The sequence below is a fragment of the Leptidea sinapis genome, chromosome 18 (assembly GCF_905404315.1).
Source record: "Leptidea sinapis chromosome 18, ilLepSina1.1, whole genome shotgun sequence".
In the NCBI taxonomy this organism is placed as follows: Eukaryota; Metazoa; Arthropoda; class Insecta; order Lepidoptera; family Pieridae; genus Leptidea; species Leptidea sinapis.
Window position 1 is genome coordinate 12354078 of NC_066282.1, and position 27086 is coordinate 12381163.

General features: G+C 34.1%; 1 protein-coding gene across 1 annotated transcript; it reads right to left on the minus strand.

The window, feature by feature from the left end:
• Window positions 1-2075: 2075 nt before the first annotated feature.
• On the minus strand, window positions 2076-26340 carry LOC126969525 (adenylyl cyclase X E-like). The gene is made up of 13 exons (XM_050814991.1): window positions 26231-26340; window positions 22034-22216; window positions 19072-19218; window positions 12961-13126; window positions 11724-11932; window positions 10589-10738; window positions 10063-10181; window positions 8739-8883; window positions 7630-7766; window positions 5630-5779; window positions 2725-2869; window positions 2538-2615; window positions 2076-2213 (listed from the first exon to the last, which is right to left on the minus strand). The coding sequence occupies exons 1-13, from the start codon at window positions 26231-26233 to the stop codon at window positions 2211-2213; spliced, it is 1635 nt and encodes a 544-aa protein (XP_050670948.1). The 5' UTR covers window positions 26234-26340; the 3' UTR covers window positions 2076-2210.
• Between the last annotated feature and the right edge of the window lie 746 nt (window positions 26341-27086).

A 27086-nucleotide genomic window follows, 5' to 3' on the forward strand; every position in this document is an offset into this window, starting at 1 on the left:
ACAACGGATTTAAAGAAAATGATTCAAAAACTTGATATTACCCAAGAAGACACGCACGCAGAAGCTGTAAACTCAGACGGCTCATTTGTAAACACTTCAGTACATCCTATGACACTAACTATTATTGTTGAAGCTAAACTAATGCTTACGAGAAGATATATAGCCGTCCTTATTTTTGCCGATTTGATTATATTTACAGATATGTCATAAAGCTTTCTTAAGATGGCATTTCTTGGTTCGTCCACACCTTTATATTTTGTCCAAAGAAATTGGAACCATGTTAAAGGTTGCATCACGGCCAAAAAAGAGATTAAGGTACTAAATGAAAGCCAAGTGTACCATTTGGTTTCTTCTGCCCTTAAAAAAATCACATTACACATTTATCAAATTACCTTTATGGTCGGAAGAAGGAAAATTCATTAGAACAAATAAATATTTACATTTTATTCATTTTTAACATCGTCGGAGCAATCTGATAATTTTTTTAACAAGTTTGAACTTTTTTATAAATGTTGATCAAAACAGCCCAAGATGAAATATTAGATAGAAACTTATTTATTTAGCCTCGCATTTATCTGTAAAAGTCATTCCATTGGGCTTAGTTTATAATGAAAAAAAAAAAAAATCCAACACTGAGATGTTAAAATATACCGATACAATAAAATGATTGAAACAGACAATTGTGTTGGACGTCTATCAAATTCAAAACTTTTTAATTAAATTAAATAATAATAAAAATAAGTCACCATTGATTCGGTGCTTGAGAAGATTGATCGAGAAATTTAAAGAGCCTTCGTTTAGAAATCATATTAATTTTATAATACAACTAGTACTTTTATCAATTAATTAATAACATTTACATAAAGTAAAGGTTTGAAGACAAGACAATTTGAAACTAAATAACAATTATAAGAAAAAGATATGCTATAATACAGAAAAAAATCATAATATAAGAACAAGGGGAAATGCTTGGGAAACGAGTTAATAACGGTTGTATTATTATTTTTCTACAAATAGTATACAATGCTTTTTTGAGTAGAATTCGCTTTATATTATGACTTTTAAACTTATTTAAATCTAACTCTGCGATGTATTTATGTTTTGAAGTCAGTTTGGCCTTCCTTTCCAAGTGACCACGGAAATGAACGTCGCTCGATGTATCGATGCGAGTTAGAGGAGGTACGACAAATGGGGACTTCTTAGTAGTGAACGTACAAGCCCTGGACTTAACTTAATCTAAAAAAAACTGTCCCAGCATCAGCTGTAGATCAGGCTCTCATGAAGGCAAATAAATTCATGATTGGCATTATATATGCATGAGCATAATTAATCTCTCTAGTATTGTAAAATTTATCAACCATATTGGTCTGCAGTATATTTACTTATACAGGGTATTTTTTTAAATACAATAAAGGACGAGACGAGCAGGGCGTTCAGCTGGTCTTAATTTATACGCCCTGCATAATTACAATGCAGTGCCGCTTAGTATTCTTACAAAACCCAATTTTGGAGTGGCACTGCAACTGCGCTCATCTTGAGACATAAGATGTCTCATTTGCCCAGTAATTTCACTAGCTACGGCGCCCTTCAGACCAAAACACAGTAATGCTTAGGCATTACTGCTTCACGGCAGAAATAAGCGCTTTTGTGGTACCCATAATATAGCTAACATACATTTGAGTAAAAACTGCTTTTTCTTTAAAACGTTTTGATAATACCGTATCCACAATAACCTATTCTGTGATAGAATACGCAAAATCTTATAACTGTTATTGAAGTTATATTCCAATTATTTAAATGTTGATCGTAACTCATAACTTACCAGTTCGTCATAAGAAGATTTATTAACATTATCAAAACCAAAATCAAAAGACAGCATGTAATGTAATACTTGAACAATGGATCAGGTAGGCGAAGGTATGATTTTTCCAATTTAAAGTTTTTATACATCAGCGAGAAGGTATTCAGTCTCGATTCTTTTTTAAAATGTTCTCTGAAATTATTAAATTAAAAGTAAATATACAAACACATATTTTTCAATCTACTAAAATATATTTTTGTAGCAACACCTACTTGCCGTTTGTCATGTCTTCTATTTCTTTAGCCATTTGAGCATCTGCCGCTTTCAACATTTGCTGATATTCAACTAAATTTTCATCCATGAATGCGGTCGATCTACGAAAATTTGAAGAACTCCTATTTTCCGATCGCTACTAGAAACACATTTTATATTATAAATTGTTTGAAAATGTTATATACACAGCATGCATAATTTATACAGAATCAATAACCCTTTATTCTAGCTCATACACAGCCGATAACCGTTTCATCTAATTCATATATAGCCAATGACTATTTCTTTTAAATCATACACAATATATATAGAGCCAATAACCCTTTCATCTAATTCATATATAGCCAATAAGCATTTCTTTTAAATCATACAAATCCAATAACCATTTCATCTAATTTACACACAGCCAATCACTATTTCTTCTAATTCAGAAAAAATATCAGCAATTTAAAGTTGTACGTACTCTGTTGCGAGATCGGGGATTTATAATTTTATTCAAACCAACTGAAGCCCTTCGAAATGGTTTGTAGTCCGTCATAGGCTGAAAAATAGGTTATTCACACAATCAATTTGCTTCGATACAATTATGAAGTTATTGAAAACTATAAAGCAATAGTAATATCAGGTTTCTGTAAATCAGATCGACTTACCCGTGGCGGACGTGAAATCAAATAGGTTTCTAATTTGTTGTTCATTATAAATGGGTCGCGTTGAGATTCAAAATTCGGTTCAATGATATAATCACGGGCATTATCCAGTAATAGTTCAAGCGTTTGCTTAGTAATGTGGACTTTCCTAAAACACATTTAAATATTCAATCGTTTTTGTGTCCATTAAGAGCGGGTTGTTTTCAAAATGCTTTTAGAGTTAAAATCGAGCGGTGCAATTCTAAAAAGTAGATTTATTTATTCAATTACTGTGAGGCTCGCTACAAATCAAGTTGTTCATACAGATCCATGTGGATAATCAATTTATCAGATTCGTTTTATTTATTTGACTGGAATAACAGTTAGGCTTATATTGTTTCGATTTAAATATGGGCTGTTGGAGTTGAATTTAAAATAAATTTCTTTTACAATCCGGTTATTATAAATAAAACATGTATGTGTTATGTAAATATAGATAGACTTAGTTAGTTTATACGTCTAGATAGTCTCTTGTTGTTGGGCAACGCATGATATTTAGTACGAATGACAGCTACGTCTTACACTCGCAATACCTCAGTCACAATTCTTCTTCGTCGGATTACTCTTGACAGAGCAGTCGTGGTCACGTCGCACGACGAACGATTCTACGCCAGTTATCCCTGGCTGTTGCTTCTCTGGCACATGTGTTGAGGGGAGTATTGGTTAAGGCTTTGATCTGGTCTGTCCAGCGCATAGGAGAGCGTCCTTTTGACCTACTGCCGTTGACCCTTCCCTGAACAACAAGTCTCTCTATGGCATGCTCTCCACGTCGCGTGATATGTCCGAAGTATCTGAGGATACGGGCTGTGGCTATAGATGAAAGCCTTTCATTCACCTTGAGCTCTTCAAGTATCGAGACGTTTGTGCAGCGTTGTGTCCAAGATTCTCGTAGCATTCGTCTCCAACACCACTCTCAGTCACAATACAGTGATAAAACAGTAGCCTAACTTAGCGGTCGTCTTGAAATTTATACCTTATGCTTAGCGGTCGTGTAAATCATGTGAATGTGTGCGTGCGTCGATTCAGGCGCTCTAGTATGAAGTTAAAGTACAGTTCTATTACTGTTTTATACCCCAGTATGGTATGGTATAGGGGCTCCTGTTCCCGCAATTAAACATATTTTTTGATGAAAAAAACATAATTTTATATAAAAAAAAAACCCACTGAGTTTGTTGCGCCTATTCTTCTCAGGCCGGAGGCATTAATTTTGGAATGGGTGTTAGTTTTTTTTTTGACTTTCAATAAGTGATGTCACATCCTATTTTGAATAAAAATATTTGAATTTGAATTTGAAACCACTAGTATGGGTCTATTTTGCATGCAGTATTAGCCAGTTACTCCAACCAGCCCAGCTCCTTCCAGAAGTTCAGAACATTCCTGAGGTGTTGGCTAACTTCCTGGAGCGACCTCGTATTAGTTAAGGTTTATGCCTGTTGGTTGTCCACCCCCGCTCATTCCAGGATTACGTGAGTGACCTCTGCACTTAGGACTGTCCGTTTCGCCGATTGTGAAAAGGTGCTTGTTTAGTCATTTGTGACCCGTTTTATACCCCAGTCACTTAATTTTAGTGCGCGTGCGTTTGCTGAAACTAGAGGTTGACAGTTCGCTACTATTTTTTTCCACTTTAACACAGCTGTCACAGTCTCTATCTTGACATACAAATGATCTAAGGTCTATATATAAATTACATGACTGACTGCCTGACTACGGGGGCTACAAATATAAAATTTGTACCTATGTTTCCAAGTGTGTCCAATATTAATTAGTTAATTTTCTGGTATATAGCAGTCCATGAGTTGCATGTAGAGGGCATACATTCAAAATAGAATGATGAGTTGATAATAAGTCGGTTAGTAATTAATATTATGTATAAAAACAATGAAGATTTAATATAAATACAATAATTATCGTAAAAAAGTAACAAGTTCTACAAACAATCCAAAAAAGTTCATAAAATTATTCATGTTTGTCAATTTGTCTTATTTGTCTGTATGTGTCTCCGGGCAAAACACAAAAACTTCTGAATAGACTTAATTCAAAATTTAAATGAATATTTACAAAAGGTCGGGGTTACAAATTCTTAACACGGTATTAATGGTATTTTTGCTGTTTATAGCATCCACGCGGACGAAGTCGCGGGCATCGACTAGTACAGAATAAGTCTGCTCATCTAAACATTACTATACAGATTGCGTTACTAGTGTGTTTCTCTATCGAATATTTATACACATTGGTTGTATAGAAACAGTTCTAGTGAAAACATAAACTGAATTTTCTCTACAGTCACAGTAGATTTTAATTATTCAAATGAGGTATCATTGCAATTGACAATCCATATAGCTCAGTGGTTAGTGACACTGCCTACTGAGCTAGAGGTCCCGGGTTCGAATCCCGATACGGTGCATACATTTATAATATGCTGAATGTGGATGTTTATATTGAATTAACATAATTCTTACAAAACAAATCTTATAACAATTTTTACAATACTACGACTACATAAAATTAAAACTATCATTACGTGGAAGCGTACCAAGAATACTGGCAGCATTACCGCGTTGGGTAGCAAGGCTGATCCGTTGACCGAAATAGCTGCCAGCGCTTGGGTTTCCAGTAGCCTTATTGAGGCGCGAAGATAGTATTTTGAACATTCTCCGCGCCTCTGGGCCCCACGGACCAAGTGTCTCGACACCAAACGGCACAAAGATGTATGACTCAAATGTATGTATGTATGTATGGATGTTTATATGTATTAATGTATATACAAATTACAAAATTACATAATTGATGCCAATCCGTTCAAAGTAATAAGATGTGTGACTTTAAATGTTTTTTTTTTCATTATTTATTAATTAATTTTATTATTTACCCGGATTTGCCTGTGGACTCCATTTTGTTCGCAATAGTAACGTCCTTTGACCAAATATCAAACTGCCACTTACGAATCCCGATTAAGCCACACAGAATCTTTCCGGAGTGAACTCCAATCCTCATGTCAATATTGAGTGAACGTTTATCTCTGTAAGTAAATTTTTTCATATTATGACTATTTTATTATGTGGGAAATTAGCTTAAAAAGAAACATTAGCTTGACTTGGAACCTTGGCTCCTTTGCACAGGATGCCGGCTAGATTATGGGTAACACAACGGCGCCTATTTCTGCCGTGAAACAGTAATGTGCAAACATTACTATGTTTTGCTCTGAAGGGCGCCGTAGCTAGTGAAATTACTGGGCAAATGAGACTTAACATCTTACGTCTCAAGGTGACGAGCGCAATTGTAGTGCCGCTCAGAATTTTTGGCTTTTACAGAATCCTGAGCAGCATTGTAATGGGCAGGGCGTTTCTATTACCATCAGCTGAACAAGCTGCTCGTCTTGTCCCTTATTTTCCCAAAAAAAAAAGTTTAAGGCTGGCTGCTTCAACTACCATTAGAAATAGCAAACATGTTAAACTACCGGTTAAACATAAAATATGTTGTACTATTTGACAATTTTAGATGACCTCATAACTTTAACTGTTAACCGTAACCGTTCAATCTTCGCAGGCTAAAGCTATTGTTAATATTAAAGCTAAAGATACAAATACCTAACATTGAATTAGATTATAGTATTAACTTTTATTATTTAAATATTATAATAAAAAGTTATTATTATATTTATATAAAATAATAACGTTTTATTTCTATCTTTATTTATAAACGGATATATAAATGGATTGCCAGAAAAAGTTTAAATATTTATAAAAAATTTGATCATAATTGCACCTGAATTCACTTTTTGGAAGTCAAAAACTAATAAACATAAAAACTATAAACCTATTCCGAAACGCATACCTCAGACATGAGAAGAACGGGCATAATAAACTCAGCGGGCTTCTTCTCTGTTTCCTTGAAATTCCAATAAAATCAAATATATGGTAACATGAATGTCATTTATGTTACAGTTACAATTACCACATCAACATCTTTTAACATTTCTTTTGAATTTTGTAATACATTTATTTTGTTATGAACATTTTCTGTGATCTTGGTGCAAACGTATATCGCCCCACAAAAGGCTAAAATCTATAGAGAGTTCTTAGGATTTTGCTCAGACTTTACTGACGTAAGACTTAGCTGAGTGTTAGCTTAGCATAATCTTTGATTTCGTTTTTAAAGTCATTTTACAAGTGAGTGATTCATAAAAAGTGCTACTTTCTTAACGAAAAGTGAATCGTTTTGTTAATAACTATTAAAAAATACTGAAAACATACGTAAAATATATTTTTAGTAATTTCTATGCAAAAAACCGCTAAAATCATATCATATAGATAGATATAGGTTTCGAAATGCAACGCATATGGTTCGAATTTAGAGAGACAGACTTATGCAACGACTGTACAGCGTCATCTCTTTATCACACCGCGGACCACGGACAAATTTCTTTCCATAAGCGATTCAAACGCCATTCAGTTATAAACACCTTATGGTACTAATCTTAGCGATTTAGTTTAGGTATCTAAACTGACTGTTTTGAAATTGAATCACTAATTGCATTAACACTCAGTGTACGCTTAACATATATATATATATATATATATATATATAGATATCTTTTTTTCGTTTTTGTTAGTCATACTAAGCTGAACTGAAGCTAAGACAGCCCAATGCAAAAATCATGTCCGCATTTTATCACACTCAGCTAAGCTTTACGTAAGTAAAGTCTAAGCAAAACTAAGTAAGCTCTACAGATCTCAGCATTACTAACACGATTTAGCCGAATAGGAGCCAATCCAATTGTATAAATTAAATAAAAAAATGAACAACAGTTAAAATGTTAATTTCATTAAATTTTGTTCTCAATGATTCTCAATACAAACAACTACGTACCTGACATCCTTAATGATATGAATCATTTCAAGCCCTAGATCAACACAGTTCTTAGCATGTTGGTCTGTTGGTTTCGGGAGGCCGCACACACAGTAATAGCAATCGCCTAAGAACTTTATTCTAAGTACATCGTGTTCCTAAAATATGTCAAAAACAAAAATATTTATTAACAAAAAGGAACAAATAATAAAATGGTTTAAAATAGACCCTGCAGTAGGCCAACCTGTATCGTGGGCTTAAACACGATATTAAATTAGGATTTCGCAATAATTTTAACCAAGGGCCAAGAGTCTATGGAATAAAACTTGAAATCTATCCATTACTTTTTCTATAATTTCATATATTATATAGATAAAATTGTAAAAGTGTTAGCCCAATATGTACTGTGACGGTGTAACCTAAAGGGATCGTCCGGATCAGATGGACGCGTGGGCACGCCGCTGGGCCAATGCAGCACACATTCCTTGCTTATATATATGTTTATTAAATATATGTTACCTTCCCAACCTGATTTTAGGACAAACCAGTTTTGCCTAGGCCAAATCAGTTCATCCTTTAGACCTTAAGATAAACCAGTACAGACTAGGTTAAACTAGTTTCAACTATCAACCTTTGGACACACCTGTTTAGCCAAGGCTGAACTAGTTGAGCCTAACATGAATAAGTACACCTCAGGATAAACTGATTTGGTCTAGTCTATACTAGCCTTTCCGTTCCGGGAAACTCTTTTCGCACGGTATACTTCAGATCGGCTCTATCAATGCGTATTATTTTACGTGATTGATCATAAATAGGATGATTTGAGTGAATATATCTGAAAGCTATTGAAACAAGCTATAATACCATCCAAAATAAACCATCTTATAAACAAAATAAGCGTCAGAACTTGGTGAGGGCATCGTGTGCCGTACGGCACTGTCGATTTTGGTGTATCAAAAAATCTAATGCCATGGGGTGTAGCCGATTTCGGAAGACTTGTTCTGCCTCGCCAAAATGATTCTTAACCAGTGTTAAAATCATACTATTGTATTCAAAAGTATACTTTTTATTAAATCGTATGTGTCCAAAAGTGAATCATTTTATAACAAATAAAATATATTCCCACTTACTTCTGATGCTTCATCGAATCTTCCGAAGAGTTCATTTAATAGTTCCACCATCCGCATTGGAGGAAGTGTTGTCGATATTTGTGTATAGTTAACAACGTCTGCGTACAATATACTGACGTTATCATGTTCTTCAATGTAGAGCTCACTAGAATATTGTAAAACTATAAAAGTAGTCTTTCCTTGTGTTAGCGCAAAATCATCTATCACGGGCAGTGTTCCGAAGAGCTGTTTGAGCTAATTCCTGCCGCCGTATTCCTTCCACTTTCACACGACACGCGACAAATTCGACACCATCTGAATGTGTGGCGTTCCTTCACAGTGCGGTTTTGAAGGAACTTTCTTCCACGTTCCAACCAAGCTGTGGAATGAGCTTACTAGTGCGGTGTTTCCGGATCGATTTGAAATATGTACTTTCACAAAAAGCGCGTACCTGAAATTCCGGCAACGCTCTTGTAATTTCTCTGATGTTGCAAGAGAATGTGTGTCACTTAACACCAGGTGACCCGTAGACACGTTTGTCCTCCTTTTCCATAAAAAAATAAAGTTCGAGTTCAGAAGTTACTTACGTAATACTTAGCTGAGTGTTAGCTTAGCTTAATCTTCGATTTCGTTTTTATAGTCATTTTACAAGTGAGCGATTCAAAAAAGTTGCTACTTTCTTAACAGAAAGTAAATCGTTTTGTTAATAACTTTTAAAAAATAGTGAAAACATTCGTAAAATATATTTGTAGTAATTTCTATGCAAAAAAAACCGCTAAAATCATATCATTATAGGTTTCGAAACGCAACGCATATGGTTCGAATAAGAGAGACAGATTCATGCAACGATTGTACAGCGTCATCTCTTAATCACACCGCGGACCACAGACAAATTTCTTTCCATAAGCGATTCAAACGCATTTCATTTATAAACACTTCATAGTACGAATCTTAGCGATTCAGTTTAGGTACTTAAAGTGACTGTTTTGAAATTGAATCGCTAATTACAACGTTTGATGGTAGGTTCGTAGCTTCAGTTCAAATGTCAAGTTTGGATTTTATTACACTCAGCTAAGTTTTAGGTAAGTTAAGCCTGAGCAAAGTATAAGTACGCTCTATAGATCTCAGACTTACTCTTCGAAGCCTTATACAATAAATATGGTTATCTATCATGATAAAGACCGGTTATGCTTTAGTGATTCGTCTGGTCTTGGTAAAGAACATGGGCTGCTCTCTCTGAGATTCATCATCAGATGAATCGGTGATGAGTTTTCTCACCATTCCATAAACAATTATAATTTCGATAAATGTTCTCTTTTGTTTGGATTATTTAAATACTATTTACCTGAAAGATTTCATAATGTAGTTGTTACTTTGGGATCGTATATTCATAAACATATTTCTTATGTCTTGCCTTACTCTTGATACTATATGCTCTGGTAGAATGCTTAACATGAGACGCTCCTAAAAATTAATATCAGATAAATATGTCAGCTATCACAATTTGGTATCAAGATATGCCCTAAGAAACAACAACAAAATATTGAAACTAATGATTACAGGATGAAAAACCGCATCTATGAAATAAACATTGTTTTTAAAATCGAATTTACTGAATTTTTATCCCATTTTTTTTCAATTTGATAGCAGGTTTCTCATAATAATATGTACCTATGTGATAAGATCAGTCAAAAATTATATTTTTATTTCATTTCAATTGTTAGGCGTTTCAGAAATGAAACAGTTTAGTTAATCAAATATAACACCACATCTATAAGATATAATATGACAGAATAATATGTTATTTGCCTCGGAAATGAAACAAAATATGCTACGTTTATATTATATTGCAAGCAAATAATTCTACATACCTCTTGATCTTTGACAAATTTCAAACGTAAAGTGCTTTCCACGCAGGCTCTCCTATCCAAAAACGAACGTCGCGTAATAACTTCATTCATGAGTCGAAAGTATATCCCCATTACATTGACACCAATGAGATAAATTATGTCAGATGCTACCTAAAAAAATGAATCGTAATTAAGCATTTGATATAAAAGAAATTGGAGGGTAAAACGCGTACTCCACCGAAGAATCGCCATTCGTCAGAACGACCGCCTTATTACGTAAAATTTGCAATTGGCGAGTGATTCACAATTATTGCGCAGGAGATGCGTATTGAATTACGTATAGAATCATTTGCTGATTGTTTTTGCTGTTGTTATTGTAATGTGAAGGATCAGACACATCCGGATGCAAAATATTTAAGTGTTTGGCCTGTAGCGCAATTCTAGGATTTGGCTTCAGAAAACTGGTCAAATAAATCTTCGGGCACCCCACCTGTAACGCAAAGGGATCGAACCATTGACAGAATAATTGATTACTGCTGATTCAAGCAGTTCTGCGTTGCATGCATTCAATATTCGTTCACCATCAATCTAAAGTGGTTGAACCTGCGTCTAATAGAGGGATGAATCTGAATCTCATTATATTAATGATAATTCCATTTTCTTCGAAGCCAACGTCTTTGCATTTCAGATGACCGCCGTTCTGGCAATCGGTCGTGATAATGATACCTTACTAGGTAAGTAGCTAAGAAGAACGTATAGCAGCGGTGATAGCGAGAATGGAACTTTCTTCGTGGGAGTGTAATTTCAAACAAATAAGGTGCGATTGCCATGCTAATTGTTGGTTATATTTGAGAATTATTTATAGAATATTAGAGAACCACTAAATACTTCCATATATAGAAGCTTCCGTAATAAATAGCGACCCGTACGAAGATATGATACTTTTGCCTCAATATGTAAGTAAGATGAAATCAACATAACCTATTATGATTTGAAAACATTCCCGTTTATGTAAGAGTAGTATTATAGAATATTGCAAATCGAGACGATTTACACAAAATTTCTAATTCTATTTAATAAAAAACGTTTATGACAAAGATGTAAACGAAATTAATCGTACAAAACACAACATAGAAAATAATAAAAATGATCTAACCCTTACCACCACCTCAACGTATGGGTCTTCGTAATATGTAAAGAAAGCTATGACAAATACATAGGCTGCGCTGACCAGAATCCCAAGAAATATAGCTAGGAAATTGTTCCGCATTGGTAGGAATATGTAAACAGAAAGAAGGGCCATGGTGCCATACGCCGGGCGTAGGGGCATACCTTCATATGTCGTAAATATCGCCACCGAGATATCTGAAAATAAACATGTTGCATTAATAATAATTTAAATGTTATTAGACACTTAAAATACTAAAAATACTACAGTATCTGAAGGCGAAGGTTTTTAACCAGTGTGTAATACCAGTGATGACATACGGAACGCTGACCTGGTCGCTAACAATGGGCCCATAGTTAGGCCCTTATGAGGAAGCTCACTGTAACGCTCTTAGACGGCAATGTAGAGGGCTTTGCTCGGAGTTTTCCTGCGAGATCGAATCAGCAATGAAGAGATCCGTAAGAGAACCAAAGTCACTCACATAGCTCATATGGTTGCGAAACTCAAGTGGCGGAAAGATGGCCGTTGGGGCAGTAAAGTACTCGAATGGTGACCACGTAACGGGAGACGTAGTGTTGGTAGGCCCCCCACAAGATGGACCGACGATCAAGATCGTCGGAACACGTTGGATGAGGGCAGTGCAGGACCGGTCGTCATGGTGATCTTTGGGGGAGGCCTATGTCCAGCAGTGGACGTCTTCCGGCTGAAATGATGATGATGAGACACTCAAATTATTTAAATTTCGGGAGACATGAAACTTTATTTATTTAAATGGGCTTTTCTGACTATTCGTATGAGACGGGATGTAACTGCGAACTAACTACACGCACCCTGATGAAGAACCTCTAAATCTGAGTCGGTACCATTACCGATTAAGCGTGAATAAATAAAAAAAGTTAATAATGCCTAAAAAAAGTATTAATAATAAAATTTGCATCATCTAAAATTATTGAGTTGTATGAGGAATAAATTCCATAACAAAGAATTCCTTTCAATATTGGTACTCATAAACGGATTTGGCTCAGTAGGAAGAGTGCTTGCACGGAACACGAGAGTTTGCGGGTTCGAGTCCATCATCGTTCATAAATTTTACTTTGTGTAATTTATCCCAGAAGTGAGGGTTATCACTTCAAAAACTAAGAAATTGTTTATACTAACATATTTAAGCCTGTAACTAATAAAGCCTCGTTTCCTTAATAAAATAATATATCATTAATATTATTACCTGATAGTACAAGGTCTGCAGTCAGAACGAACGTTATTAGGACAGGAACCCAAAACCATCGGTTCTTCAGTGGACTATAAATACACTTCCAGAATGAAATCACAGGAACCCCTATTCGTAGTATATACATCCCCATCGATAAATATGTAGATTTCCATTGGACCTGCTGAAATGTTATTAATACATCGGCTATTAATACAAACATGATATTATGTAGGTACCTATAACTATTCTTAGTATATTGCAATGAGTAAAGTGAAGTGAGGACCGGGTGTCGGAGCGGTGGCGCTAGTGTAGCAGCAGTATGAAGTGTGACGCGAGTAGTGGAGGGGCGAGGAGACGAGAGGAGAGCGGGTGAGGAGAGGAGACGAGAGGGGTGGCGAAGGATATATCATGTCTTACTCGGTATTAAATTATATTAATTTGTTATACATGTATATACATATCTATGTATTTATTTACTTTAGTGTAAACTTATAAGTTCTGGTCATTAGTTAGGTTAAGTGATAGCAAATAGCCAGGTTTTCCCAGTTTCCTATATTTTCCCCCACAAACCATTTGTTTTACTTTTAAGCATAATAAAGTTTAATCCCTCAACACGTAGATAGGGTTGTAGAAATAAATTTCTGGGACCTAAGTACATGCCTCATATAGGCTTAATTGTAAATTGCTGTAATAAGTAGATTATAAGTAATTTTGTATATATTTTAATAGTAAATACAGAAATTTGATTTCTTTTTAAATTAATAATTCTGCAGTGTTAGGTTAGGTTAGTTAAATAATTAAGAGAGTATATTATAATAGTAGAAAGTTAAAAATTATGATTATAAAATCTGAAATACATAATATTATAGTTATTTGTGATGGAAAATTGTTTTAATTTTCCCTGTCTGCCTTACAATACACATCCCATCGATAAATATGGAGATTTCTATTGTACTTGCAGCAAAGTTATTTTTTAATTCGGCTATTAATTTATATATATATACCTATAACTTTACCAGTCGTAGGCTTTTTTGTATAAATGCCTACGACTGAATGCCATATAAGAGGCATAAAAGGCATTTATTTTATCAAAACTCATTTCTTTACAATTCTTTTTGATTTAATTTCCAATACTACCACCGCTTCGGAAACAAATGGCGCTCTGAGAGAGAAGAAGCGGCGCAAGAAATTCTCCCAGCATTCGTTTATCATTATTTCATCATTATGCGCTCTTTTTAATAAAATATACAATATTGTACTGTCATTGTGATCGTTATATTACATAATATATTATATAAATAATCATAATCTAGTCCCAGGCTGTCCGACCACTCAGATGTGCTCAGCTGTGGAGTGTGTGTAATAAAATATACAATATTGTACTATATATATTGTTATATTGATATACAATATGTAATAAAATATACAATATTGTACTGTCATTGTGATCGTTATATTACATAATATATTATATAAATAAGGTCAGGGTGGCTAATTCCGGCATAGTTTTTTTTCACCTTATATTGGAATGCCCATTTCCGATAAATGTTTTGATTTAGGATCAACGTTATGGTTCAATGAAAATGATAATGTTTTAAAGTTTCAAATACCGTGATCTTATTTAATTAAACTATCACTAGTACTAGAATATACAACTTTTTTTAAAACTTGAACAGTGGACGGATTTTCCCTTCGAAATCGGGAAAATCCGTCACACTAGAAGTATTTATTGAAATCCTTTGTAGTTTTACGGAAGCACGTAATAAAGACATGCGTTATCAGAAAACAGTCAATTCTGTGCTTAAGGATCTTATAAATAAGATCTATGTAATATTACATAAATAAAAATCATTTTCGGGGGCAATTTCGGCATATCTTAACAAGCTGTGGTTGTCAACATTTTTAGGTAGTTTAGTTTGCTTAGGTATAGGTATACCTTCATAAAAAATAGCACACATTTGGTATCGAAAATAGTTTTATTTAAGTAACAATCTTTTAACCTAAAAATAACAAATGGTATTCACCTACTTAGTCTTATAAAAGTTAACAATCAGTCTGATTATAGAAACTATAAAATCAACAAAATATTAAATGAAAAGTATCAAAGATAAACAATATCCAAAACAAAACATTTAAAATAGAACGTAAATTAATTAAGTAAACATAACGGTCGCTTAGCGACTAAAATAATTCGGTAAGTCAAAATTAGTATTACTTATAGAAATTTTTAAACTGTGTCGAGACTGCATACTGTACTCGGCATGTAGTACTTACTACTATCATAATTTTAGATAACTATTTACTGTCATGTACCTACTTGAAGTATTAGTATGTTGTTTGAATATGTTCTTTTAATGAAAATAGAGCTCATCGTCTTCACAAGACAAAATTAAAGCATTTAAAATTTGTTAATCATTATGTAAACTGACCTTTTTGACGATTGATCCATCGGGCACATTATCTAGATCTATTCTTTTAGCCATTTTAAACAAAAGCTTAGGACTTTTAATAGTTTTATAAAATTTGACAGAATAATAAATCTCTTCACCTTGAATATAATTATTTTCTATAATGCCAACATAGTATGTCCACTTATTCCTGTTATAGTACCGTACTAAAACATGGTCATTTATAGAATATAAGTATTCAGGTGTCTTGAGTTTTGTATCATTTTTATAAACATTGCGCTTATTTCTTAAGTTGATTCTTAAACTACTATTTTTAGCCTTACTTTTTTCAGTCTCTTCGTTGCTTTCGGTTTTTGAGACCTGATTTTGTGAGTAATGTGATTGACTCTCAAAATCAGGTACTTTAATTAACGTATCTGAATAAACATCGTCATCATATACATAATCAGAACTTACACACACTATATCAGAATCACTATGGCTGCTACATGTTCCAGACACACTGGTGGTAGAACTAGATCGAGAAATTTGTTTTTCTCGTTTTATTATTTTCGCGTGCTTGCTATGGTCCAAATTCTTGTCATTCTTCTCTAGGTGAGGTATTTTATTTTCTTTTCCTTTGCTCTTTTTGCCAATTCCTTTTCCTTTAACTGTTGTTACTATTTTCTTTGCGGGAATCTGAATTGAAGTAGCGTTAGTATTAATAATTTTAGTTTTCTTTGCAGATTTTAATTCTGAAGGTCCTGGTTTTATATCCTCATGTGGTGTCGTTGCGGCTTTTATAATTACGTTGGAAGTAATTTTAACTTTAGGGGTATCAAGTTCGTGATTTTCAAAACAATCAGGCATATCCTGGCTATTTATTGCGGTAAAAGGTTTTGACTGAGAGCTGTCCCTTGCTAAATTACTTAAGAGAACTACGTTATCTGTATTTTTCTTCACCAGATTTGACTGTATTTTTCTTTTTATATTTTTTTTACTATTTTCTTCGTCAATTTTGAACTTGACCACGTCGTCGTGAGTAATTACTTCTGCACCTGATGCCACTTTTCGTCTTTTTGGTTTGGAAATATTTTCGCTGCGTTGTACTTTTTGGAGAAGTAGCGCAGCAGTTTTACGAGCATACTCCACAGCTTGGGGTTTTTTAATCGATAAATTATGGCGTTTTGAAAATGAAAGAAACCAATCTTTGCCTGGTATCCCATTTTTGAATGACGAAGATACATTATTTAGTTTTATGTATTCTCCAACCATATCTAACACTTCTGCTCTTGTCAATCCAAAGCCATAAGTTTCCATAGTATGCAGACAGGATGCCAGACTCATTTCAACTTCGGAAGATAGAGTGGTTTTCCGCCCAATCATATTAGAGCTTCTTTTTTTATGTACGTGATCCATTATTGTCATTCTTAGTATTTTGTATATTTGTGCAGCTTTATAACCACTTAACGTGCCATTACGCACTGCCAAGACGGCTTCACGTAGTTGAGTTTTATCATAATCACCTCTATTTGTATGTCTTTTATATTTATGTACCATTATGAATGACGGTGACGATGATGATATGAACTGAAACAATTTAATCAATACAAATTAACATTCAGCGAATATATAATTTTAAATTAAGTACACATACAAGAACTATTTTTGATCATCAGAATAACAAAATAAGGTTTCTTAAATCGATTGTGGTAGCGATTCTTCTATAACTGTTGCAAATATTACATGAAATATATTATCTTTCAAATGAACTTTCTTTGAACTCTAAGTATGTAGCATAGAAATCGGAATAATAAGACATTTATTCCGATTTCTATGGTATGAACCTACCTAGTACCTATGACGAATATTCATTGGTTCACTTTTAAAAACTTATGACTAAAAAGGTTTACGATGTCTGAAATGGGGCAAATTCGTCATGTGACGATTTAGCCCCTTTCAAAGTAGACGGAATTAAGCACTTAACGATTTTGTGGTTATAAATTTGTAAAGTTGAATAAATCCAATAATTTGCAGCGTTATCTCGCAAAATAATAAACGAAACCTTTACAAGTACGCTCAACTATATATATTGAAGTCATTTGATATTGTAAGTAACATAATTTAAACTTACCTTAGAAAATACGGCAGTGTATTGACACTCACATTTCACTTGGAAAAATCAACTGAACTTTGAACACTGTTTTACCCGTTTTTATAGCGACTAGCACCATCTAGGAAATTTTGTTAGAAGTCAATAGCAATGTTGTTTTACCGACACGTTTACAAACGCTACAGCTCAACTATAACGAACATAATTTCAAGTAGACGGTTTCACCCCATAGACGGAATATGCCACCCTGACCTTAATCATAATCTAGTCCCAGGCTGTCCGATCACTCAGATGTACTCAGCTGTGGAGTAGGAGATTTTCGACGGAGCCATTAATTAATAACACAGTGGCTGGGACTTTATTATCAAAGTGTATACATTTACCCTTAAAGCTATTATGTATCTTATGAAGCCTACAAGAATTTGTTACAAGCAATCCCTTATTTCTAGTGTTATAATAATGAATATCACTATTTGGAGCAAAACGGTGACAATTTTTGAACGTATATTAAATTTTATAAATGTACTGAAAATGAACAGTCATTATATTTATTTCTTAAAATTTTTTATTGAGTGACTATCTATAACCAAGCTGATATATAGCGCGAACAGCTCTCTTTTGCAGAGCAAACACTATATCAATGTCAGTAGCATGAGCACACATCAAAATACCGTACGTCATGATGCTGTGAAAAGAAGTGAAATACACTAATCTAGCGGATGGATAGAAGGTTTATGCCGTGAAGCCGTAATGTGTAAGCTTTATTGTGTTTAGGTCTGAAGGGCGCCGTAGTTAGTGAATTACTGGTATAAATAAATGAGACTTAACATCTTATTTCGGCTTAATCAGTTCAGACGAGCAGAACGTTCAGCTGATGGTAACTGATGCGCCCTGCGTATTACAATGCAGTGCCGCTTAGGATTCTTGAAAAACCCAAAAACTCTGAGCGGCACTACAATTGCGCTCGTCACCTTGAGACACAAGATGTTAAGTCTCATTTGCCCAATAATTTCACTAGCTACGGTACCCTTTAGACAGAAACAGAATAATGCTTACACATCACTGCTTCACGGCTGTAATAAGCGCCGTTGTGGTACCCATCATCTAGCCGACATCCTGTACAAAGGAGCCTCCCACTGGTAAATAAAATATGAGCGACATTATCAGCCGATGGTAATGATGGATTGTATTTTTGGTGTGCAAGAACTAGTTAATGTTCAATTTTCAATATCTTTGAATTGTTTACTATTTATAATATGTTCAAACGTTTGAAGATGATAAACAGATAGAAAACCATGCAAATATTTCGAGTTTTCTTGTGTATAATTTCCGTGCTAAAATCAAAAGAATTTGGCGAGTCTCTCCTGAGGATAGAGGCTCGTCTAGAGGCGAAACACGTGTTGAATTGATCAAAGACAAATATTAACGGAATATTTGTCAATAATCAATCAAAAACTAAACTCAAGAGAACTCCAAAAATTTCCGCAAAATAACGCCTCATTCAAGCAATTTAAGAAATAGATCTCATAAGAATAAGACGAAGACAATAAAGTTAGTTAAAAAAAATCAATAATAGATTTTAAATAAATTAATATTTTAAACTAAATAAAATAAATTCTTACCTACCTCGTTATGAGTACCGATAACAACAAGTACAATATGAACAGTAGAGATAAATACCAACAAAGAAACATAAATATATATCAGTGTTTCTCTTAACTTGTCATCATACTTTCTGTACAGTCCTTCCAAATCCTTTTGATAAAACTGGTCCTAAAATCATTTTGGTACATTAAAATACAATTAAGGGAAAACGAAGACGGCAAGCGTCGCAAATATGTTGTTCTCAGTGAGTCATACATGTTTGTGCCGTTTGGTGTCGAGACACTTGGCCCGTGGGGCCCAGGGGCGTGGAGAATGTTCAAAATACTATCTTCGCGCCTCAATAAGGAAACCCAAGCGCTGGCAGCTGTTTCGGTCAACGGATCAGCCTAGCTATCCAACGCGGAAATGCTTCCAGTATTCTTGTTACACTTCCACGTAATGATAGTTTTAATTTTATGTAGTCATAGTATTGTAAAAATACTTATAAGGTTTGTTTTGTTTGAATATATATAAATAAAGTATATTAAGGGAAATAAAGAAATAATAATTGTATGAGGCTATTTCCTTGACACAGAGCTGTTTATTTAAATGTAGTAGGTATTTTATTTCTGTGTGACTTAATAATTATTTTCCTGATACTTCCTTTCATATTTTATTGCTTCTGGCAACAATTTCCAGTATACGACTTGGGTAAGGAATCGATAATTTTCAGCCACTGCTTCGTCTGGGATAGTTTTACTTAGCACTGGTGGTTTCCGTTGATATTTTCAATGAATGTAGAGGAAGTGCGTGAGGTTCGAAGGAAGAAGCAAGTGGCATTCTATTGTCTCTGCCTACCCCGACGGGAACAAGGCGTGAGTGTATGTATGTATTTTCAAAGAGCTAAATACTTATCTCCCAAGCCGCAGGTGTACTTATTGACGGGGTTTTTAATGCATCATATATTGCTTTTGAGAGGCCTTTTCAAAATATTGACGATATTAAAATTTTTAAATGGTTCTTTGTCGTGGATTGACCGTCTATTCATATTATTTTTTACTATAAAACCCTGTAATGTAAAGCTAAATATATAACACCTATGTTTAATTCATAGTCGATAGATCTCAACGAGAGATAACGATTGAAATATATCTAAACAACAGTTGTGTGATGCAGCAAAAATACCTCAAAATGATGGGGGTTTTACTCTCCACCAGGCACAATAATTCATGCTCAATCAACGAACAAATTTGATTATTTGCCTATCAAGTGGTATAATTAAACCGTGGCTATTTTATTAATAATGTTATTCCAAGTTTAAAACTTTTTGTCATTATCTTACCTTTGCCACTCCAGAATTACATGACAGGGAGAAGTAATCTTAAACTTGGGGTAATTTTACACTGCGTTTATTATTATGACGGTGGATGTGTGTGATAGGTATGTAGCTACAAGACCACACTGTATACCAGTTTTTTGTTATCGTTACGTTTCTGGATTAGGTATTAATAATAAGTCCAAGATCGTATGATCACATCTACAGACAGAACAGAGCGCGCTGGTCTTTAGGCCGGTACAATACAATCGGGCTTTTGGCTACAAGCGTAACATACTGCCTAATGTGAAATTGTCCATTTGCGAATCACTGCAGCTAGAATAAAAATGAACCACTTCAGTGCTGATGCAGGTAGATCACAGGTCACAGGCTGTTCTGCCTAAAATTGCGTCCCCAAATATGTCTAAAAGTGGAAAACCAAACTTTTTCAATTCATGGCCAACAGTTCAGTTGTGACAGTCATGTTGGTCACACTAAAAGTTTTGCGTAACATAAAAAAACAACATGTTATAACAAAAATATTATGTTTATTGCTCGCCGTGTGTGATGAAGCGTTGTCATGATGTAGGAGAACGCGGCTCTTTGGTCGTCTTTCGCGATCTCTTTTTAACACCCTGAGTAAAAAAATGGTAGGCCTTAAGATAAATATACAAATACCCAAATAGAAGAAGCTCTGCATGTTAAATTTTTAGGAGTACTTCTAGATAAAAATCTAAAATGGAAAGAGCATGTAGACATGGTATGCCAAAAAATTGATAGATATGTTTATGTGTTATATAGATTGCGTAAAACGGCTTCACCAAGTACAGTCCTGGCAGCTCTTGAATCATCTTGTGGGGAAACTCTAGCGATGCTAATAGGGCTTTCATAGCCCAAAAGAGATGCTTAAGAGCTATGACAAGAGCTTTTTACTTAGATTCGTGTGAACCACTGTTTAAAGAATAACGTATTCTTCCATTTCCCTGTATGTATATATACGAAATATGTATCATTGTCAAACAACATGACCATTTATTTACAAAAGCAAGACATATTTATCCGAGAAATACAAGAAACGGTGACAGACTGGTGATTGCACACAAATATCATAATGCATCCTACGAAAAATGTAGCTATGTCATGTGTATAAAAATATTTAATAAAGTCCCTCCAAGCTTACGCGTATTACCCGTCCAACGATTTAAAAAGGATCTTTTTACTTGGCTTATAGATAAATGTTTTTATTCCATAAATGAAATGTTGACACATTAGGTTAAATTAAATTGACTTTAAAATATATATTAAATCTAGTCTTAAATAATGACATTTAAAAATAATAATTATAATTTTAATTGACCTAAGTGCTTAAAATATAGAGTTTGTTAATGTTAAATCAATTATAATAATAACTAGAATTTCGTTAATAATAATTTTGCATGCCAGAAATGGCCGATAACATTGATATATTTAAACTATTTACACCCATTGTTATATGTTTTCTAGCAAAATAAAGGATTTATTTATTTATTTAAAAAATATAACATTCGAAATTCAAATAGTTTCGATTAGCTAGAAGTGCAAAACTTTTAGTGTGCCCCATGTACATATGTTATCATATAAAGTATTGTAAAAATATAAAAAGTATTATCTTTATTAAAAGCGTGATTTGGTGTTTGTAAACAGTCATACCCTTAAATACTTCCAATTCCATTGTTTGCCTCCAGCTTGTTCTGCTTCGTTGGTCCTAAACTCATGAAGTGAAGAGAGCATACTGGTTGCTCTTCCAGAGTTCATGGAGTATCTAGCAAGCAACTCCAAAGCTCCAACCTGAAGAACCACTGAGCCGGTTGTTCGTGATAACGTGTCATCCTGCTGAGATAAGAATACGAAAATATTGTTAAAAAAGTAAGGACATAATAAATAAATGTATGTATGGATAACATGTCGGATAGATGGGTATCAAAGTTTCTTCTATTCTTTCATTAACAGTGCAATCACGTTTCTGTGCAGAATTTTGAGTGTTCAAGAATACTGAGTAGCATTGCGTATTGGATAGGGCGTATAATTATGAATTATCATCGGGTACACAACAGCGGAATCGAACTCGCACAAAAATGGCTGCCCCGAAAAGGGTAATCAATACCAGATGAATCCAGAAGTTAGGTCGACAGAATGTCTTACAGCGAAAGTATAATATATTCTTCCAGATCTGGGGTTTCCATAGGCGCAGTAGCCAGTTATATCTAAACACAATATGTGTTAATGCAAAGTGACAAACTCTCCGCATGCTTATTGTTACGTGATCCGAGTTATTTGACATGGTGGGCTTTGAAATCTTCGAGAATCACGAACGCAAAAGTTCTGATATCTTAGGATACTCAGGCACTGAGATCATAATCATATTTCCCTTGACGCATACGCCAGCAAATGGGCTCTTCATTATTTCTTTCAGATATAAAAGCTAAGATATATTAACCAGAGTAAATCTCTGTGTCTCAGGAAAAAAGAGCGAGCGAGAGTCCACGGCGAACCTGAAATTGAATAATTTTAGCATCCTGCTCTTTTGAAATATTTCAGCATCGTTTTGCCCACTCCAGGGTTAACAGGTACCTAGGCGTTCACCACCATTTACAGATTCTTATTGAATACGTCCATTGATGAATTCTGTAGTGCTATATTTAGAAACGGTGCTGTCATTTGTCTCTGAGGGCGAGAGATTAGACCTCTAGATAGCCCAAAGACTGAACGAAACACAGCGGCTAAACCATTACTTCGCGTCTTTTATAAGAAGTAGATTGATACTTTTCAACAATGCCAGACGTACCAGCCAAATTTGGTTGTGCCTTTAAGGACACGACTTGGTACACCCACTCATAGATAATTGATTCATAAAGGGATAGGAACGTACTTGAACGTCGGTAGATAAAGCCTGATGATGAAACACAACAATGACAATGATTAAAATATTCAAGACTGTTTATCTTCAATACGCTCCAAGTCGATAAAATAAATATTAAAAAAATTATTATATTCAGGGGATTACCCTTTATTTGATTTATTGGTTTCTTATCAAAGATCGCCATAATTTGACACATTGAAACTTTAAGTTCATACTAATTAAGTGCTGGTCATAGTCTAATAAGCCCTTGTTTTAAGATAATCAGTGATTGACAATATGGTGACTGCCTTCACCGATTTTCATGTAAGCATCATCAAGACACATCCTTCGCTATGAAAATAAGAAGGTCTGTTTGTCAACTAGGATACAATGAAGGCCTTAGATCGTGTATAGCGCAAGGCGTTTCTCTTGAAGCTTTCTTTCCATGGGCTTACCGAGAGTTTTTGCTAGTTCATCACCATCTTATTACAAGTCGTTATTAAGTCGTATTATACAAGTCCTTGCAACCTAAGATCGTGAAGGCTGATATAACCCAGATTTGTTGAATGAAATCTTCGTTGGTTTGTATTGTCAGGACTTAACAAGTATGTGAAAGGCTTTACGCTATGCCATTAGGTATTTTAATTTTCATTATACATGCGGTTTCAATCTTCAAGGTCTTTCTTCCACATTCAACTGAATTTCGGTATGAACTCTCCTCTTCCGTGTTGTCAAGTCAATAAGACATATTATGTGTTTGACTCACTGTGATTCCTTGGTTGAGAGAGTTTGAGCGGGATGTAATGAGTTAACATTAAAAGACCCTCTCGTCATAGGTAGGTGGCCTATACGATAGAAAATTTTAAATAACTTGTATTTTTTTTTCATTTAAAATACTGTAACGAAGAGAGTAAAATGCGTCTTAAACTAAAATATTACTTTAGAAAATTCGAATAATTTATTGGTTCTAACGTATTATTTGCTATATGGACGGGGAAAACGGTCAAGTAAAAATCAGCCATAAAAAGATCTGCAATATTAGAAGGCAGTAGATGTGCTACCGACTGAGATAGGAATACGCTCTAAGTATGAAGATTTTTAAGATGCATAAATTAGCCACAAAGCTGTGCGAGATAAAGAGTGTCATCCAAACTATTATCTGATTTTTAGAAACATAAATTGGTCGAATGGAGCATGAAAATAAGCGATCTATATCTTAACCTTAAATTTGCCGACGAATGAGCCAAAAACATCTAAAGACCGAGCTATTGAAAGACAAGTACTTTTACTTGTCTTTATAAAATTATATCTTTTCTTGTATAAAATTAAATTAAAAAATACAAGGACTTAAAGGACAATGAAGTATTCTGAAGATAAGAAAATATTAAACAGAAAGCTAAAATTACGGATGCATTGATGTTATTTCGGCGAAGGGCTGGATAAATGAAGCCATAAGGTGTAAGAGACCACCAGAGCAGCAAAATGTTGGTCGACAAAATAAACAGTGGAAGGACTTGGTTAAAACATCAGGTCAGTGACAGCGAATGATTAAAGATGAGAAAGGATGGAAAAAGATGGAAAGCAATAGAGAAAGTATTTACCTGAAGAGGAGTTCATACCTCGGAAAGTAGAAGAAAACTAACAATACTTTTATTTAAAAAAGAAAACTAAACTACTACTACTAACAAACCTTGAAAAATAACATTTGTAGGTGTTTATAGTTACACGATTTTATCATGGGCGATTCCCTGTAGTTTTTTGTCACAATCATCAAATGTGGCCAGACAAAGGTCAAACTTATCTTTGTTTATCAGAAAATAAATTGCTGAGCATTGATTGTTTTCAATTCCCATTTTAATAATACATTTAAATTTGACGTAGACTTAATTGATTATATTAAATGTTAATGAGGTATTATCCTAATCCTAGCTGATTTTTTATCATAATCACAATAATAAAACAGATTCATTATAAAAATGATTATGGAAGCCTTATTTTTAGCTAGCATTATTTTGGATTCTTATTTGTATATGAGTATAACGTATGTATAAAACTGAGAATGCGTATGTTGCCGGTAACTATAATTAAATCTATTTGTTTTTCTACAAATTCCTGTACTGCATTGACTTCAGCTTGATCTTGAATTGTCTTTCATTGAACAAAGTCAAGACAAATAATAATTTTAAATTAATATATTTTTTTGATCTTAACAGAGCGCGTAACACATTTTAAATTACTTTAATACATTTATTTTCAATATCAAACCAATTTTAATCAATAAACTTCTCATAGAATTAAAATCATAAAAATTGGCATGTTTTAGAGCAAAAGGAAATTGGAAATTTTCCAAAAATCATTATTTGTTGTAAGATTGAATACACCAATTATTTAAAACTGATAATATGAGACACGAAAGCCTTTTAAGCGCCTAACTTAACAATATGAAAGGCACAGTGTATGTTGCAGTTGTGAAGGAGAACATCATGAAGAAATATTCACACCCTTGCGAAAAAATTCATAAAATATTGACCAATTCGCACTAATCGATCGTGGTCGTAGGTAATTAAGGCATGATCACTCTAATACAGGATTAGCTCTAGTCCCAAAATAGAGATGGGAGTAGGATGATGCGGGACCTACACGAGCTGACGAAGATAAGAATAACTAGAGTTTTGTAATAGTAATACTAAAAGTATTCGCAAAAATGATTAGGAAAAGAAGAGAAGCAAAAATAGTATGTCAAGATCAAGGTTGTAACTACAGTATTGGTTAACGGGTGAAACGTCTAACGGTGACATTTATAAGTGAATGTTTTTTGATCCAGAATGTAATGTATACATTGATACTAATTTGCCAAATTCACAAAAACCACTACCATATCATCAAAAAGAAACAAAATCTCGAATAGTAGTTAAATCAATGTTTAGGAATGAATCATTAACAAATGATAAATTAATAATCAGCGATAAGTATAATCTATGAACCAGTTAACAAGTCTTTTCACTTACCATGATTATGAAACGCTACAGCACATAACCTGAAACCAGGAAGCGAACACAGCACTTGAGTTGACTACTAGTTTGTATCACTTCTAATCAATTACTGAAGAAGTCCATACAGTCTCGTTTCCGATAGTAAATGAGACCGCCGCTTGTACAACTAAAGCATTAACACATCACGATAACTAATTATCAGTTACAATCAGACTTGGGATATCTGAAAATTCCTTAGAACCTGCTTTAGCTGCGATTACAAGTAAATCAATCGTTTTGCAAATGATAACGTCTGTTTTGTTCCATAATAATAAGGGTTTAATTGGTATGAAGTTGTTGGATTGGGTACTTGGGTAGTTTTCTTGGATATCGGTCTCAGATTTTTGGCACTGCGGATTTTGATGTAGTAGTTGTAGACTTCATTTTTATGATTATACTAGCTGATGCCCTCGACTTAGTCCGCGAAGATAAATGTTTTTTTTAAATAATAAGCAAGTTTGGAATTGAAGATAATCTCATGTCCTATTCCAGTTCCGGTTCCCGTTTCCGTTCCCGTTCTCAGCATATTATATGAATCTTATTTCGAGGAAGATTACTATGGAAAACTAAACCTACTATTTGTATAGTTATAGCCATCGACGTGAGTTTCAGGTTTATGAAAATCCTGCGGGAACCATGCATTTTTCCGGAATAAAATGTAGCATAAGCCTGTTCCCAGGTTCATGTCTATCGCTTTACCAAAATCTGAAGCGTAACAAACAAACTTACATTCACATTTACAATATTAGTTGGGAAAATGTGACGTACTACTTTGGATTTAAATAAAGAGGTCCTTGCTGCGAGATATAAATTAAAAATGTACATTGGATTG